The sequence below is a fragment of the Labeo rohita genome, chromosome 9 (assembly GCF_022985175.1).
Source record: "Labeo rohita strain BAU-BD-2019 chromosome 9, IGBB_LRoh.1.0, whole genome shotgun sequence".
Classification (NCBI taxonomy): Eukaryota; Metazoa; Chordata; class Actinopteri; order Cypriniformes; family Cyprinidae; genus Labeo; species Labeo rohita.
Genome location: NC_066877.1, coordinates 5,287,525 through 5,306,391, shown reverse-complemented (window position 1 = coordinate 5,306,391; position 18,867 = coordinate 5,287,525). Strand labels below are relative to the sequence as shown.

At 37.9% G+C, this 18,867-nt stretch overlaps 1 protein-coding gene and 2 non-coding genes across 6 annotated transcripts in view; 1 reads left to right on the top strand and 2 right to left on the bottom strand.

Annotated features, from left to right (window-relative positions):
- myo1b (myosin IB) overlaps window positions 1-14,622 on the top strand; it is a 77,782-nt gene extending 63,160 nt beyond the window's left edge. The window contains exons 19-32 of one of the 4 annotated variants that reach the window (XM_051119273.1): window positions 103-196; window positions 1,870-2,019; window positions 3,118-3,186; window positions 3,265-3,351; window positions 3,592-3,678; window positions 5,743-5,829; window positions 7,365-7,451; window positions 9,946-10,020; window positions 10,264-10,398; window positions 10,569-10,675; window positions 10,773-10,905; window positions 12,062-12,214; window positions 12,295-12,425; window positions 12,509-14,622. In XM_051119273.1, coding sequence (XP_050975230.1) covers window positions 103-196; window positions 1,870-2,019; window positions 3,118-3,186; window positions 3,265-3,351; window positions 3,592-3,678; window positions 5,743-5,829; window positions 7,365-7,451; window positions 9,946-10,020; window positions 10,264-10,398; window positions 10,569-10,675; window positions 10,773-10,905; window positions 12,062-12,214; window positions 12,295-12,425; window positions 12,509-12,638 — 1,525 coding nt within the window. In that variant the 3' untranslated portion in view covers window positions 12,639-14,622. The remainder of the gene's footprint in view (window positions 1-102; window positions 197-1,869; window positions 2,020-3,117; window positions 3,187-3,264; window positions 3,352-3,591; window positions 3,679-5,742; window positions 5,830-7,364; window positions 7,452-9,945; window positions 10,021-10,263; window positions 10,399-10,568; window positions 10,676-10,772; window positions 10,906-12,061; window positions 12,215-12,294; window positions 12,426-12,508) is intronic. The other 3 variants (XM_051119274.1, XM_051119275.1, XM_051119276.1) reach the window with 3 other exon arrangements.
- A 4,051-nt stretch (window positions 14,623-18,673) lies between these two features.
- Window positions 18,674-18,745, bottom strand: trnam-cau (transfer RNA methionine (anticodon CAU)). The gene has a single exon. It is a non-coding gene; the product is annotated as a tRNA-Met (tRNA).
- Window positions 18,746-18,751: 6 nt separating this feature from the next.
- On the bottom strand, window positions 18,752-18,824 carry trnar-ccu (transfer RNA arginine (anticodon CCU)). Its single transcript has one exon. It is a non-coding gene; the product is annotated as a tRNA-Arg (tRNA).
- Between the last annotated feature and the right edge of the window lie 43 nt (window positions 18,825-18,867).

Sequence of the window (18,867 nt, the reverse complement as noted above, 5' to 3'; positions counted from 1 at the left end):
TTTCTCTCTTCAAAAGAATTCCTCTTTTTAAAAGACCAGGTGAATTTTTACTCAGTGTTTTACTCATGGTGACTGGCCAACTAATGGCCTGTTTATTTTCAGGGAGGGTGTTGAGGTTCTCCTCAAAAGTCTCCAGGTTTCTGCTGAGGAGTTTGCCTATGGACGTTCAAAGATCTTCATCAGGAACCCAAGAACGGTGAGTTACTCTTCTAAAGATCATTGAGTGTGATCTTGATGCAGTTATACAAAAGGCGGCACTCTTCTTTTGAGAGACATTTAACACTGGTCTGGTGAATATATCATTTGGCTCCTTTCCAGTTCCAGCATGGCGGATGACTTGGATTTGTAAGTTTGATATGAGGAATCAAAAGGCCAATGCAAGTATTACGTATGGTCTCTTAAGGGTTTTGTAAGGCTTTTCAAGCAGGAAGTCATGTTCCTTCAGGCTTCTGTTGTATAATTAGCAGCAATCGCCCTCATGAAAGAAAGAAACGCAAACAGGCAGTCACACACATGGTTTCACTTACCCCCCCCCCCTCCACTGTTTGTCAGTTTGCATGGGAAATGAGACTCCAGCTGAGAAATTCCAAAGGACCCATGAATCCCCTCTACTGAAGCCTGGGCGTCAGTCATCGATCTAACACTGTGTAGCATTTATCTTATCCTTGTCCATTCCTCCTGCATAATCTCCCATCTCCAGATGTTTCTTCAAAGCCGGTGGAGTTAGAGATCATGTTTAACCTCTGCCCAGCCCTAAATGTAGTGTAGTCATCATTCACCTCTTTTTCACTGAAATGATGTTGGTGCCAGAAACGTGGCTTGGATAAAGGATCTGCAAACTCATTCACCTGTATTTCCACTGATGTGAAAGTTGACAGTAATGTAATTCACTGTTTCCTTATAGCCAGGCCACAGATAAACAGAGCATCACAATCTTTGAATATGAGTCTAAAGGTAAATTCACTGATGTGACCGCTCCTTTACTTCATGTTTTGAGAACTTATTTTAACAATTTGTTGAACCTACTTAGACCTATTAATTGATTACTGTAGGAAATGGCTTAGTTTTGAGTTGTTGCAGCTGGCCTCTGACATAGCTGGTTCCTGGTTAAAGAAACCCAATTGCTTTAAAAGGACAAGAGGCAATTTTTCTTGCCCAGAACTACCTTTCTGTGCTGAAAACTCCAGATTGGTCACATGTATGGAAGGTGGGAAAGGAGTAAACCATAGCTCAGTACTCTGGCCTTGTGTTTCTGTTTGCTAAATTTTCTTCAGAATAAATTTGGCAGACACTGTCAACAGCTACTTAATACAAGAGGTTGCTGGTCCCTCTATGGTTGGAATTTATTGTGCTGGTCTTGGCGATCATCACCATTGAAATCCTGCAGCACATAAAAAGGACATCGTGTGGTCTCACAAATGTTCTCTCCATCAGATTTGTGGCTCTCACGGCCTTATCCTTGGGAATTTGAACATGTATCTTAGGCTTGCTCACATTGCACACAAATCTGTTTTGTTTGTCTTGTTCAAATCTGAGACTATCTGTCTGTGCTATCGTTTTGCAAGTGATGAAATCGGACCCATTCATTCAGACAGTGTTTATCTACATCAGTTGCTGAAGTAATGACGTAGCCATCAGCACAATGCCAGCAGCTGAAAGTATGTAAAGAGAAGTGGGAAAGCTTTTTATTTATTTATTTTTTTGGTCCTGGCTCATATCCATCATTACATCTCAGTGCAGTGCTGAGATGCATCAGCAGTGAAGAAGGTTCTACACATTAATGCATGTATTGTGTGGTTTATGTCAGGTTTGTAAAAGTTTGATTTTGTGTTTGATATTGATTTCTCCAATCCACTTTTTTTTCTTCAGCTCTTCTTTTTGGAAGAGAAGAGGAGGCAGTGCCTAGAAGATTTGGCAACTCTAATTCAGAAGATCTACCGTGGTTGGAAGTGCCGCACTCACTTTCTCCTGATGAAGAAGAGTCAGGTGGTGGTGGCCGCCTGGTACCGAAGATTTGCGGTAAGCACCATTCACAACAACTGCTCTTGAAAACATTAAAGGGGTTATATGATGTTGCTAAAAAGAACATTATTTTGCGTATTTGGTGTAATGCAATGTGTTTATGTCAATTGAAGTTTAAAAAACATTATTTTCTACATACTGTACATTATTGTTGGTCCTCTCTGCCCCACTTTTCTGAAACACATCAATTTTTACAAAGCTCATCATTCTGAAAAGCGAGGTGTTCTCTGATTAGTCAGCTATTCAATGCATTGTGATTGGCCGAATACCTCAATCATGTGACTGAAATGTTACGCCCCTTACTATGTTGTGATGCCGTGTCCCAGCGCAAAAACCCATTTAAGTGAGGCATTTGTTGCCTCCAGTGAGGAAATAATTACGGATTATAATGACTTATGCTGTCTTTTTACGCATTGCATTGTATTGCGCCGCATCACATAAACATAACACCAAACTCGCGTTTGAATAGCCAGTAGCAAATTCTTTCAATATGAAAATGTACTTACAGGCTGTGAATCAGAAGTGCCAGACTGTTCTTGCAAAGTTGAAATTGCCCCACTTTATAGTGTGCACAGCCGGCATTGTAAGCTACTCTCCCAGGTTCAGGAAACAGTTGAATATTTGCATTGTACTTATTTGGAACAGTGTTGTAAATATAACTTAATCACATTTGTAAGGCCGAACAAAGTACTTTTGCTTTCACAGAGAAACACACAGCGTCTCCACAACATGGTGGCACCTGCAGCAATACTACAGCGACAATAAAAGTTACACCTTCCTTCTTTGTGTATACATTTGGGCAGTGTTATGCAAATATTCCCACGCTATGATGTAGATTAGTTTGAATGAGCCGTTTTAGGAAGTCGTGGAAGTCTTAACTTTTAAAAAGAATATCTCTTTGGGTTTGAGCTTTTAATCTTTGCAACTTTACAGATCTTATAAATGCACAAACAGCTTGTAACACTCCAAAGACAAAGGAAAACATGAAATCACATCATATGACCCCTTTAATTGTTTTAATATGATTCATTGCTTCTGGGATCGGAGGCATGACTTTTTTTTAAACTTGAAATTGCTGGTTGTTTTTGATTGTAGCAACAAAAGAAGTACCAGAAGATCAGGGCCTCTACCTTAGTGGTTCAGTCATTCATCCGAGGATGGAAGGTAGGTTTCATGTGCACTGCATGTCATTTCCTTTAGCAAGCAAAGGGCTTTCCTCACTGTGTAACCCCCTTTTCATAGGCCCGGAAGCTTCTGCGTGAGCTGAAACACCAGAAGAGGTGCGAAAAGGCCGTCTCAACTATTTCAGCATTCTGGCATGGAACTCAGGTACTGAACACAGTTTCTCCTTGAATAAGAAGGTGAAATGGTGAATTTTGTGGTTAGATTTTCAACACTGGAGGTTCTACACTGCTTTTGCTTTTAGTGTTTTTTCTCTAGTTCTAATTTCACCTCTGCTTTTGATGCGACTTACTCTTTTCAATCACTCTCTTCTTGTCATATTTCGGGCTTTAACCTTTGCCGTCCTGTCTCTGCTTCCACGTGGCCCTCCTCGGCTAACATCCGCAGGCTCGCTGGGAACTGCGGCGTCTTAAGGAGGAGGCACGGAATAAACACGCCGTGTCTGTCATTTGGGCAGCTTGGCTTGGAACTAAGGTATTTAACGAGCCTGCCAGACGTAGTCATCTCCCATCCCGCCTCACCCAAGCTGTGAATGACATCCCTTTTGTTTGCGTGTGACTAACTGTTTTATCATCTCGTAGGTAGTGTCTTATGAGAAATAATTGGGAAATACTAACATATTGTTCTTTTGCTGACATGGTGGTGGCAGATAGTGAAACATCTGGACCTAAATATGAAAACGTGGATGAGTTTGAGTGCATGTATGAAATGTGTGTTCTTAAAACTAATCTTTTTTCAGCTTCTGCTTTATAACCCTTAACAATATTCAAATGTTTCATGACTGCTTTAGGTGTGTGTTTTAGAACTGTGATGTGCTTCTGCTTTCATGTTTTAAAGTTTCAAGATTTCATATTAACTTTTAGTCAGAGCTTGTCAAAATTCAGCATTTAGGCATTTTGAATTTGAACGGTATTGATCACACCCAACATTAATAATGACAGTTTGAGGAATTTACTGAATTGGACCATTCTATAATTAGGGGTACATTTAGAATTTGACAATGTAAAGAAAAAAGTTTTCCTTTTTCCCAAAAAACCCAAACACGACCTTATATAGCTGCTTTGAAACAATCTATATTGTATAAAGTGCCATATAAATAAAGGTGATCTGTAGGAATATGTGCATAAAATACCATCTATGTTTTCTACTGTGCACATTGTTACCTTTACTGGGTAACACAGTTGACAGGTAACTTAGTTGACATTTTTAGTGTTTTGGGCCTATACTCAACATGAAATCCTAGAACTACTGAGCATATGGTGTGTTTAGAAATATATTTTCATAAACAAAATCTAAGTTTTAGTTAAATTGTCTTGTTAAAATTTGCAGCAATAGTACTTGTGTAACACTGTTGACAGTCAATTAATCCACTCTTCACACTGGTTTGCTAGTTTAACCAATATTAGGGGAAAGAGAGAGAAGATAACTGCTAGTGTTTCATCCATGTGCTTCTAGAGGAAATATCATCATACTGTGCAAATCATGCGAGACTGGGACAAACCATTCCTCTTTGAGGGTGGGTTTTCTACTATTTTAGTTGACAATGGTTTTTCACAATAAACTTATTATTTTTAAAGCACACACCCGAATGTCTTGATAACCTAATCTAACTGAAGGTAAAACTGTGAAACTAATTTATATTTGAGATCATTTTCATGCTTAAATGCAGAGTAAAATAAGCAGCTTAAAAGAATCGGACAGCTGAATACCAGGGTTGTAAGTGTTATTAACATAATTTTTTAACAAAAGATGTGGCTTTTTCAACATATAGTAGTGTGACTGGAAAAAATATAATTATGTACTAGAAAATTAAGCATCGGAGCTTTATACTGATGAAAAAATATTAAAAATATACGTCACGGACATGAGATCTACTCACAATTGTAGAATGACCCAATTATAATTCCAAGTTGTTCAACACAGTCACACAACAGAGAAATTTAATAAGTGCTGAAACAAAACATGGAAAATTACTTCATTACTTTCAGCTAATTATGCCGACGCAGAATCAGTCTAAACCCCAAATTACTTGTTTTCTTGTTTTGTTTTTTTGGGATTATCAGACGTATTTCTAAGAGACCACCACAAATGGCAACATAATAAACATCAAATTTGAAATTAAAATGGAGTAAAGCAGATTCCTCCAATTAATTAAACTACATTCTCATTTCTGATAAATGCATATAGCAACTTTTATCTCCCAGCAAGCCATTTGTTTTTAAAAAGTCTTGGCTGGCTGTGTACTTATTATGAGTTTCTCTTGTAACAATAAAAGACATGGCCCATGTGCTGATATAAATGTTTACAGGACTAGACCTGCCAAAGGTCAAATTAGTCATATGAATTACATTAATAGGGCTGCTAAGCAAGAATCACAAGTTATTTTAACCAACTTAGTACATTTGGCATGTTTTTTTTATTTTCTCTGAAAATGTGCTGATTTAACTCTCGTGTCTTTAACGTCTGTTCTTAATACCTTTGCACTCTCCTCTTCTTCGTTTTCATATAAAAAAAAAAAAAAAATGCCACGATGAACAGGCTCGGAGAGAACTGCGGCGCTTAAAGCATGAAGCTCGCAGTAAACAGGCCGTGTCTGTCATTTGGGCCTGCTGGCAAGGAACTAAGGTATTCACCACTACGTCTGTGTGGCATCCCGTCCTCCATTTAACCCATCTCACACCTCTATATGTATCTGAGGTGGATTATGACCCATCTTCCCTGAGCTCATCCCATCCCTCATGCATGCTGACAGATTCAAGACCCCACAGCATGAGTCATACTTGCACTGTATTGTAGCAGATTATAAAAAAATAGATGAATGGGATAGCAGAGGATGGGAACAGGGAGAGCAAGGTCGGCACATGTTGCGTTGGGGGCAGAACTGAATGCGATCTTTTAAGCCTCTTTCCTCTGACTGCCGATAGATTAAAGCTCATCCAGACAAGCACCCTGCAGGCCGATTCCCACACAGCAGGGTGGCATCACAGCCGGCATGACCTCTGTCCATACCAAGTGCCCCATTTTATTAAGCACTCCCTAGGAGTCTGGACCCCATGTGTTTGGTCAGATCTTGCAATATCCAGTAAGGGTGACATGCAATTTATGCAGCAAGGCTTTTTGTTAGTTTTTCATAAAACTGTAAGATTTAGATATAAAATAGGTTTAGTTTCTTTTTTTTTAACTTTAATTTTACTTTAGTTTTAAAGTAACCTGGAGCACAAAACCAATCTTAAGTGGAACAGGTATATTTGTAGTAATAGCCAAAAATGCATTGTATGGATCAAAATGATTGATTTTTCTTTTATGCCAAAAAGCTTTAGGATGTTAAGTAAAGACCATGTTCCGTGAAGATATTTTGTTTTTTACCTTAAATATATAAAAAAATATAATTCAGATTATGTATAAATCTCAGTTTCAAAACATTTACCCTTATGACTGGTTTTGTGGTCCAGGGTCACGAATCTTTTTAGCATTTATGTTTTTTTTTTGTTTTTTTTTTCCTTTGTTTTCATTAACAATAACCATAAACAGTTTCATAGCATGGGAGGCTTTTTTGTAGAAAAGCAAGGTAATTAAGAGTCAGTAATACATTTTTAATTTGATTTTAAATTGTGTAACCAAAAACCACACTTAGTTTAGACTGGCCTTGTGTGTTTATGCCAGTGTCATGATGGACCATGAGTATCCCTGGTGTAGACTTTATTCTGTAGATGAGACAAGTCATCTCATTCCATCCGCAAGCCCGTGTGAACTTCTCTTTGCATGTTGGGATTGCATTGCACTGCTGTTTCCTCCCACCCCATCTGAGTGGCCTTTGCCTTTTTGAGGTTGATGTGGCTTGTTTTATTGTGTGTTTGTGTGGTGTGCGCCATAAGAAAGCAGTTGCACTCTTAGATTCTTTTTTTTTCCTGCTCGTTTTCCCTTGTTCTCGCTCATGTTTTGTTAACCCCATGAAAAGAAATGTGCTCTCCACAGGAAAACCTCAACAATGTCCATCTGTCTTAACCAACAGCAAACACAGAGTTTCTATACCAGCCGGTAATGGTGTGTTATGTGTGCCTATCTGTGGACCTGGTGTTATGCTGCTGCTCCTCGCTCCGCTTTTTACAAATATTTCCCTCCTTTCTACGTTCATCTCCTTCTTCCTCCCTCTTTCACAGGCACGTAGAGAGCTGAAACGCTTGAAGGAGGAAGCCAGGCGTAAGCACGCCGTCGCTGTCATTTGGGCCTACTGGTTGGGACTAAAGGTATCTTCCAACCATTTGTCAGGCGTTAGTCATTCGGGAATGAGTAGGAAGCGTGCACGCAACCAGCCTCTGTCGCATAACCAGCTTCTCTGCTATGTACTAATCTAACCCCAGAGTTCGGTTCCACAGGTCCATTAGCATCCAAGGCAGTGACGTGCATTAGTGTTGTCATAAGCGAGGGCAAAACATGCCACAAGGATTTAGATACTAGATGTGTCTCCATAAAGCAGAATCAAATCTGTTTTCATAATCCAGGGCTTTAGAAGAGCTTCCTCTGGAGAGTTTGGAGGCAGATGCTTTTCCTTCTGTATTCCTAAAGATTGGCACTGGGCAAAATAGCCTTTAGCATGACACTGCGCAGGCCGCCCAATGATATGTCTGTGTTTGTCAGGGGTGGTTGCAAGGTCAGTGGGTGTTTTACGGGAACCATTCTTAAAAATTAGATTTGCAATTTATGAAACTGATAATTGATGACTACATGGTTTTTATTGATTTCCATGACTTTTCCGGATCTAGAAGCCACACTTTTAAATTCCACATCAGGAGATCAGGAGAATTCTAGTTCTTGAAAATGACCGTTATTAATGGATGAATTAAAAAAAAAAAAAAAAGAAAAGAAAAAAAATAGCTTCGTTTTACATGTTGATTTTTAGCTTAACTTATTTTTAAACCTTGTTTTGTCTTATTTTAAAGGATTAGTTCAGTTCCAGAACAAAAAATTACAGATCATTTACTCACCCCTTTGTCCTCCAAGATGTTCATGTCTTTCTTCAGTTGTAAAAAAATAGTTTCTTGAGGAAAACATTGCAAGAATTATCTCCATATAGTGGACTTCAATTGTGCCCCCAAGTTTGAACTTCCAAAATGCAGTTTTAAATGCAGCTTCTACACTGTAAAAAACAATTTGTTGAGTCAACTTAAAATAATTTGTAACCTTTAAAAGTTTATTCAACTTTAAATGTTAAATTATACTAAGTGACAACTTCGATATTTGAGTTGAATCAACTTAAAATTTTAAGGCAGCTGGGTTACTCACCCATCTGTTACGTTTAGCAAACACAAATATCTAAGTTGTTACTTAGTACAACTTAACATTTCAAGTTGACTAAACTTATTTTAGCTGACTGAACTTAAAATTTACGGCAGCAGGGTAACAAATTATTTTAAGCTGACTCAACAAATTGTGTTTTTTATTTTTTACAGTGTAACAGCTCTAAACAATCCAAACAGAGGAAGAAGGGTCTTGACAATTTATATACTTTGTGCACACATAGTCTGTGTAATCTGAATCAAAACAGTTAGGGTATGTTGAAAAACTCCCATCTCGTTTTCTTCGACTTCAAAAATTCTGTTACATCGCCGTTTTACCTTTTTTGTAAAGGGTGTTTGATCTTCTTTGCATGTTCACTTTGTAAACACTAGGTCGGTAGTTCTACAGCGATAGGATGATTTTGATGTTGGGGAAGAAAATGAGATGGGAGGGTTTTTTTTTTTTTTTTTTTTTTTTTTTTTTTTGCTAGATAAGACCCTTCTTCCTTGGCTGGGGTTGTTTAGAGTCCTTTGAAGCTGCATTTAAACTGCATTTTGGAAGTTCAAACTTGGGGACACCATTGAAATCCACTATATGGAGATACTCCCTGAAATGTTTTCCTCAAGAAGCATAATTTCTTATCAACTGAAGAAAGAAAGACATGAGCATCTTGGATGACAAGGGGGTGAGTACGTTATCTGTACATTTTCGTTCTGGAAGTGAGCTACTCCTGAAACCTTTTTAAGAATCTAACCACCTCAAGTAACTTTGTACTATTTAAAAGAAAAAAATCCAAATTGATTCACCCATTGTTTTTATTCAGAGCTTATTACTTCTAAATAGAGGGGAACTCTGACCAAAGTCAACAGTTTCTACATAACAGACCATTATGACATGATTTAAGTGAGCTGCTTGCAAAATGAGCTACAGGATAAGCCAGGCTTTATGCCAAAAGTCTGGCTTGCATGATGACATCTGAATTACAGAGCAGAATTGCATGAATTTATTAATGACTAAAACTTTGCCCTAGTAGCCCAACCCTAGGAGAGCCATGTTTTCTAACATTTTCTGTTTGCCTGTCCTGTCTGCATGTTGCTTCTAACATTCTGTTTGTTTTTCTTCAGACATTAAAGGCCTTTGTTGTGTTTTGTCTCCACTATTGTTGTTTTATAAGTGTTTTTTGCTGTCATTACTGTTTTTCATGTAGGGGTCTTAGGGGTGACGTCTGACTTTACAGGTTCTGTAAAGCTAACTGTCTGCTGTAAGACTGTGGATCTCTCATTGTTTTGATCACAGCATCAGTTCTCTTTTGTCATTGCTTTCCAGTGTGCTGCTCTTTAGGTGTTACAACTCTGTTTGTCACAAACCACTTATCTGTCCTGACAGTGTCCTGTCGCATTCCTGCTGTCTTCACAAAACACTTTCAATCCAAATAAGTAACTAATTAAACCCACTTTTTCACAGGTCCGTCGGGAATACAGGAAGTTCTTCAGAGCTAATGCTGGCAAGAAGATCTATGAATTCACCATCCAGAGAATTGTAAGTCACTTAAGTAGCTGATTTAACTACTAATTTTTGCTAATCACCTAGTCATCTAGAAAAGTAGTTGTACTTGTTTGTGGGTCACTGTTTACCCTATGAATCACCACAAGCTGTGCAGCATCAGGTTTTTAAAGTTTCTGGGAAGTCTTAGAAATTCCTGACACATTCTCTACGTTTTGCCATTCTCCTGAGAAGAAAGAAAATACTCCCAAAGGGACTAACATGACTTTTTGTGTACAGATGCAGAAGTACTTCCTGGACTTGAAGAAGACGTTGCCTTCCATGTCACCGATTGATAAGAGCTGGCCAGCTCGCCCCTACCGCTTCCTGGATGGGACACATCAAGAGCTCAGGAGGATTTTCCATCTGTGGAGGGTTTGTGTCTTTAGACACCTCTCTCTCTCTCTCTCTCTCTATCTCTCTCTCTCTCTCTCTCTCTCTCTCTCTCTATATATATATATATATATATATATATATATATATATATATATATATAAAATTAAGATCTTTGTCATGAATCTATCCTTATCGTGTTCTTCATTTAGTGTAAGAAATACCGCAGTCAGTTCACAAAAGAGAAGAAGGCCATCTATGAGGAGAAACTTGCGGCTAGTGAACTCTTCAAAGATAAGAAAGCCTTGTATCCTAGCAGGTAAGGAAAGAAGTTCACCTAATATTCCTAAGCAGTTTCTTTATATACTTTTCCTGTGTAAATCATTTTGTCATAACACGCATCCTCTGCTTTACAGTGTGGGGCAGCCGTTCAAAGGAGACTATGTGGAGATAACAAAAAACCCAAAGTACCAGAAGCTGAACAGCTATGTAGAGGATAAAGTTCTGCTTGCAGATGTGGTCAGCAAAATCAATCGTGCCAATGGCAAGGTGAGTACAATTAGCTGTATGCCAGTAGAACTGACCTTATGACCTTATGGCTTATAAATTAACACCCCAATTCGCTCCACTAATTGGCTTTTTTGTTATGTTTCATTTTGCCCATCAAATTTTTAGAAAAGTAAACCTATTGTCTGTAAAATAAAAAACCTTTTTCTTTTTCTTTTTTTTTTTTTTTCTTTTTTGTAAAATTCTCAAAATTATGGTAAAAGGGTTATATGGTACATGCCATTTAGATACTAAGTAACCAAAAAGTTTATTCCATTCCTAAAAAGCAAGTAATCTGGTTTTGGCAGTGGAAGCACTTGATCAGACTTTGTGGTAGAATACATGAACCACTAAACCTGCAGACTGCAACTGATCGTCCAAAAGCAAAACACCTTTATGTTTGCACAAAGGAAGAGTAGAATTACATTTATTTGTCATTAATATTTTTAGAAAGGGGAATAAATTTAAATAGCGCTTACCGTTTCTTTATGACAGTGATTCATTCATTTCACACAGTGACAGATTAGTTTAGACAGATTAGTTAGATTAGTAAATACAAAGACTACATACATGTAGCCAAATGTACCTTTATTTAAAAATCAAAGATCAGAAAGTGAGCCAACTCATAAAGCCAATTTGTTTGATTGACAGAGTCCAAACCTTGTAAGACCTTAATTAATGTAAGACCCAAATCTTTGGAACAAAAATTAAGATATTTTTGAGGAAATCCAAGAGCTTTCTGACTCTGCATAGACAGCAATGCAACTATCACGTTCAAGGCCCAGAAATATAGTAAGGACATTGTTAAATATATATTCCATGTGACATCAGTAATTCATTCGTAATTTTATGAAGCTGAATTTATGAAGTGCCTTACAAGCAGAGAAATGCAAACAATGTCCTTGCTACCTTTCTAGGCCTTGAACATGTCAGTTGCGTTGCTGTCTATGCAGGTTCAGAATGCTTGAATTTCATAAAAAATACCTTAATTTGTATTCCAAAGGTCTTATGGGTTTGGAATGACCTGATGGTGAGTAATTAATGACTGAATTTTAATTTTGGGGTAAACTAACCCTTTATGTAATCACAATCACAGGGTCAGTTGAGGTCATTTCAGCCTAAACCTCCCCTTTAAAGTCTCCTTCTTAAATTTTTTTAGGGAGCTCCAAGAATTTTCCTCTTGACCAAGAAGAGCTTGGTTCTGGCTGATCAGAAGACGGGCCAGGTGAAGGCCAGCGTTCCCTTGCTGGACCTCAGCAGTGTTTCTGTGAGCACACAGAACGATGGCTTTTTCGCCCTCAAGCTCAAAGAGGTATGACATACAAGAACTCATTTCATGTAGTAAGATGACCATGTAAGTTAGGACCACTATTGACAGTGCTCTCTCTATAGGGTTCTACGTCTGCAGCCAAAGGTGACTTCCTGCTGAGCAGTGATCGACTGATTGAGATTATCACAAAACTTCATCGCATTGGTGCTGCTTCAGCTGACAGAAACCAGATCAGTATCGATATTTCAGATGAGTAAGTGTCCAGCATTTCTGTGTATCTTGTTTTCTCAGTATCACTTAGTCTTTAAGTGGATTAACTTACTCTCTCCCTTTCAGGTTCCTAGTGCAGTTCAAGCAGGACAAAGTGTGTGTAAAATTCATCCAGGGTACACCAAAGAACGGCAACGGTGTCGCCTGCAAGCGTAAAAACAACCGTCTATTGGAAGTGTCTGTTCCGTCACCGTAAAAAGCGATCAGCTCGGCCCAATGAGGGGTGTCATCTCTGAGATTCTTCACCCTCCCCCAGTCCCGTAATGATCGTGCAATTATGTTGATCCTGTCATTGTCATTTCTGATTCTATATAGTCAAATCATCAGGTTTTTATTTTTGTTTTTTTCTTAACAGTGGGATGAACGTCCATTGTTTTCTCTTCCCGATTCATGGGACTGATAAGAACTAGTCTTTAATTGAAATAATAATAACCATTATGATTACAGTGAAATGCTTTGAGGCTGGCATTAGCTGAAGATTTGCTTGGTGAATCTCACCCCATGCTCTGCTCAGCAATAGTCATGTCTCTGAACCACTGTTTGTGTGAGCCTCTTGCTGGGAGAAACTTTGTAAATAGAGATGCTGATAGGGTTTTGTTAGGCTCCTAGAAGGATGCTGAAAAGCTACAAAATTTAAGATTGCACTTTTTCACTAGGGTAGTGGTCAGGAAAGACTGGTTGGTTTGTGTTTATTTTTCTGTTCTATTCTCATCTTGTGTTCCTAGTACAGAACAGTCATTTATTGGGAAAAAACAAAAAGTACTCTTCTGACTTTTGCCAAATGATAGGGCATTTTGCGATCCAGAACCTTGTGCCATTTAGCTGTTCCTCCCCAGGACAAAGGCATTATCTTGTATACATTATAGTGCAGACACTTTCTTATTTATAAGCCAAATAATGATTCTTTTCAGTTTCATGATGAATGCCAAACAATATCATTTTAAATCCTGCTTTTTCACATGTATTATGTTTATAAATGCTTGCTTTATTCTTTACATACATTAAATCAGGGTATTATCTTGAAAACCACTTCCCCAATTTTTATCATGTCACTGAAATGCGATGAACTATACCTGCATTGTTCATATATACTCATGCAGGGCATTGTTTGAATTCACTAGGGCTTGAATACCGACCATGGCCCTGCATTTATGATGGAATCTCCAGTGCTGTAAAGATCTCCACAAAAAAAGTAGACACTGCAATTATGCTTATGTGGAAATGCCTCCATACAGCAGGAAGACTTGATTCTCACATCTGGGTTGACTTAGACAACTGGTGAGTGCTTGTTTCTGGTGAGAACGCCTCACAGAAGAAAAACTGACACTAACAACCTGAACGCTGGTACGATCTTTGCCAAGTCTGCTTCAGTCAGTCCCTTTACTTAAAGCTGCATGTATATGAGCTGCAGAATTTGTGTGGACCTTGTATGGAAGGAGGCTAATAATAGTAGGTGGTATGTGTTGTCCTATAGCTGTTTCTTGGCAAAATCTATATGCTTGTTTGCCACTGGAATGTGGGCTGCATCATTTTATTTTTGGCTTGCTCACATCTGCTAATAATAAATGCAGTGTTTTTCTTAAGGTCTGACCCACATCTTTTTTTTTTTGTTTGTTTGTTTGTTTAAAGAGTGCAAACAGCCATGCATTCTTTGGACGCAAGGCACACAATACACTCTGCTTAAGTATATGATGTTTACCAAGATCATGGATGATACTTTATTCATTCGTATTTAATGTGATATTTTCTCGCATTGTTTTAGTGGACTTTTTGTACTCCTGAACTTCTGAAGACAATGCCTGCCAAAGTAACTTCTCTGCTTCAGTTCCAAAATGCTTTTTGATGTGTAATTTTACAGTAAAAGCATAATTAGAGTTTAGGGGAGTGGATCATCATCATCTTCAGTACATTTGTGGAGGCTGAATTGCTTTATGATCTAGAATTCTGCATAGTGTCCGTCTTTCATGCAGTAAGCTCTGGGTTCTTCTGCTCCTCTTCCATGTCAGGAGTTTGAATTAAAAGAGAGGAAAATAATTGTTGTATGCATTGTTGTGTGCCTAAATGTAACCTGTTCTGAAAGACAGAAAACATGGAAGTGTTTCATTAACTACTAAGTGTAATAAATGACAAGTAATCATTTTTTTAAATTAAAGCAAGAAATAAATGACTTTGGATAATCAGCGTGGTTTGTTTATTTGAAGTGTTCTGAACTAAGGTGAATAAATCCATTTAGAATGTGTTCAACATTTTCTTTGTAAATCAGCAATAAACTTCACATTTCTCAGTTAACAACTGTTAATACAGTTTAGTTGAGTTTTAATGAAACAATTATATATTTTGTAAAATATACATTATCTATCTATCTATCTATCTATCTGTCAGGTGTGTTTCCTACAAAGAGGCAAAGGCAGCAATGTCTCCTCAAAATATTGGATGAGAAAGAATAATTGTGTAAAAATAAAACAACCCAGCACATCGCGATATGGTTGGATATGACTGGCTATGTTTGGCTGTGATTGGTTCAAATCCCGCGTCCTGTGCACGTTTTCTGTTCGTGAATCAGTTTGAAAGAACAATAATGGTGTTAGTAGGAAGACTATTAATAAAGTAAAGAACTCGCACACTTAGATATAACCACTTTATGTCCAGTGTTGGGGAAAGTTACTTTTAAAAGTAATGCATTACAATATTGAGTTACTCCCTAAAAAAAGTCACTAATGACGTTACCTCGTTACTTTTTATGTAAAGTAATGCACTTTGCGATAGTACTTTACTTTCGCGTTACTTTTTAAATCTGGGCAGGGCTTGCTTGTTTGTTTTTAATATAAAAAGTTCTGTTTTTGGCAAATGTAAAAGCCTTTTCACACCAAAAGCCTCAGGCTTTGAGAAAAATAAATTCACGTCTGTATAGTAGACCACAGATGAAAAAATATCAACTCTTCAGCAATAAAAAAAGGAAAAGAAATGTTACATTATCTTGAGTAATTTTTGCTTATTGGTATGGTTGAATTGGGTCATTGAAGGTCGGCAGTAAAGACATCAGTCAATAAAATGGTATTAAATGCATAAAGGATATTTGTATTATTTAACATATTTAATTACTAATATTAAGGTTTTCTCATTTCTGAGTTGAATTTCACTGTTTTTATCCAATTTGAGGAATACTGAATCTGTTATTTGTGAGTGAGATTAATTAATGCATGTTCACATTTATTGTAGAACTAACATCTTACTCCCAATTTCTCAACATGGGGAAAGAAAAGCTTTTAATCAATAAATGGGGGAGTAACTTGTTACTTATTTGAAAAAGGTAACTCAAGATATTTTCTTGTCAATTGCAAAGCAATGTGTTACTTTACTAGTTACTTGCAAAAAGTAATAATATTATCTAACTTGAGTTATTTGTAACAGTGGTTATGTCAAAATAAGATTAATAACTTTTAAAATGACATGAAAACATGATCTGTGGGAGTTTTTAGTGAGTAATCAACTTGGTGAAATTCAAAGTAAATATTTGTGTCTCTGACCAAAATTTACAGAGCTTTGATGACTGATGATCTGAAAAAAAAAAAAAAAAAAAAAAAAAACAGTTAAAAGTTAACCATTAAAAAATTCAAATGAATATCATTCTTTTTTTAAATTGACCAGTTTCAGTGTTTGTCACTTCAATACAAATTAATTTAAAGCTCAGAAAATCAGTTTGCAGTTTATAAGGTTTTCTCAATGCTGTTGGAACATGACCCAGTCAAAAACACATATTTGCCCAAATTTACTGACTTACTGGATTTTTTCTATCTGTGACCAAACTTTAAATTTAGGTGTAGAACAGTGTAAATTTTCAACCATTTAACCAGTCAGCAACCTCATTATACCAGTATCAGAGTTTAAATCCCCAAGGAAATGTAGTTTCTATAAACACATCTTTTAGCAGGAAAGTACAAATAATTGCAAAAGAGAGAGATCCCCCCTTGCCTATGTGCAGTTCAGACCAGATGTTTTCCATCACATCTGGAGAGTTGTCCCGGGTTGAATTCCGTGGCTTGAGGAGACTGCTGGTGGCAGGTCTCTGTGGAGTAGGCCTTGACAGATTGTGGATGTAGTGTTTAAAAATAGCACCCAACTGCAGAGCTGCCCTCCTAAAGTTCCCACCATTGTGCAGTCTGGGAACACAGTGGAGGCCAAACCCCCTGCAACAGGCCAACCCATAGACACACCCAGAACAGCTTGTTAGCTCAGCCCCTAAAAATCCTGTGACTGAATTGTGCTCTGTTAAGATCATTCATTATGCAATAGACCTGCTGTGGTATTGCTTAATTGTAGTAGTCACCAAATATATTTTATGTAAGAACAGCGCCCAGAAGTCCATACTCTAGCTGGTGCAGTCATCGGGTGGGAATAACCAGGATTTTCGCGGCCTCTGTGAATTTTATTGATGGCTGTGACTACACCTAAAATAATTGATGATATAGTCATTGCACTATTTACATGACTAAGCTCAAATGTGTTCTGTGGTTTTTCTTCAGCATTGACTTCAACTGTAATGTTTGTGAATGAAAAGCAGGCATGCTGCTTCAAATCATGAACAATCAATATGAACTGCAATGGTCTTTGGCGCCCTCTTGTGGGTAAACTACATATGTTACAGTGCAATCATGCGGCTGAAAAGTGAACCTTTTTGATTTTACAGTTTGTTTAGGCTTTTTTGCATCAAGTAGATTTTCCATTAACACAGCATCATTGGCTGGGCAATTTGTGGCACTGAAAAAATCTGTCATGATTTTACAGTAGTGCTGAAAACCTGGAATTGATTTGAGCCATCAACAGCTGGATGCCCCGATAATCTTCACCAACTCCTTCCCAGTGCGGCCCTGATTATCTCCTCTAAGATGTCCACAAGTACCTCCTGTATTAGAGTAAATTCCATAAATGAAAATCTAAGCAATGGATCTGCAACACAAACTACGTTCCTGTGGCTTTTTATAATGATGGACAATTTGCTTTTGTTGTTGTTTATGAATCCATAACATTTCAGCGGGAGTCATTGATCCTCCTGACTTGATCCTCTACAAAAAGTAAGAACTATCTGTTTCGATAAATTTCTCTCTGACTGGACCTACCTACTTGTGAGGTCTTTGGTGAGCCTGGCTGAAATGAGCCTATGTTTTTTTTTTTTTTTTTAGAAAATCACTTGATCAGTGACAAATATTCACTTTCTCTTCAGCTGCTTTGTGTTTCACTGTTTGGTTGGTTAAATTGTGAGGAATATAGTCTTTACTTTGAAAATGTTCTTGTTAATAGGTAATGTTTGTCAATAAGGAGAATTTTCACATGATAAAATATGCACAATAGCTAAAAGCAGACTGCCCTTGTTTTAAGCGAACCCTTGGTATTTCTGACTTGATCGTAATAATCTGAGTGGTCTTTTAGGTTTATATTAATAAATTAAAAAAATATATATATACGATTCATTTCAACGTTAGCTAGAACAACTATCTTATAAATATTTATTAATATGGTCAGATAAAAAATGTACTTTTAATTTACACATTGATAATCTGCTGAAGAAGCTTAAACCAAAACTGAGGTTCTTTTACCATTTAAAAAACTGCTTTCGTTACAAGGCTAGAAGGAAATTAGTTTTTTTTTTTTTTTTTTTAAATCTGTAATTGATTAACGTGTTTACGCGCTTCCGCTGCGCCACTCTGCTATCTGTGGGCCCAGGTGGGACTCGAATCCAAAATCCCTGGCTTAGGATGGGACTCAAACCCAACAAACCTGTTAGGAGGCCTGTGCCTTATTTATGATCCCACAATCCATTAGGCCACCGGGGCTGACGTGAGACGCAAACACTCACTCAGACTCTTTTGGATGAATGACAGCTATGAGGTTTACAGCTTTAGGTTTTCACAAACGGGCTCTGAACACTTCCCTTTTCCTTGGGGCTCTGTCACGTATGCAAGTTCAAAATCCTTAGCAGAGGATGGTTTCGACCCATCAGCCTCTGGGTTATGGGCTCAGCACGCTTCTGCTGCGCCGCTCAGCTGTCTGTTTAGCTGGGACTTGATCCCACAATCCATTAGGCCACCGGGGCTGACGTGAGACACAAACACTCACTCAGACTCTTTTGGATGAATGACAGCTATGAGGTTTACAGCTTTAGGTTTTCACGAAGGGGCTCTGAACACTTCCCTTTTTGTTGGGGCTCTGTCACGTATGCAAGTTCAAAAGCCTTAGCAGAGGATGGTTTCGATCCATCGACCTCTGGGTTATGGGCCCAGCACGCTTCCGCTGCGCCACTCTGCTGTCTATCACCCCAGATGGGACTCGAACCCACAATCCCTGGCTTAGGAGGCCAGTGCCTTATCCATTAGGCCACTGGGGCTGATGCGGTTTGCTTGTTGTTATTTTTCAATCTAATTCAGCTG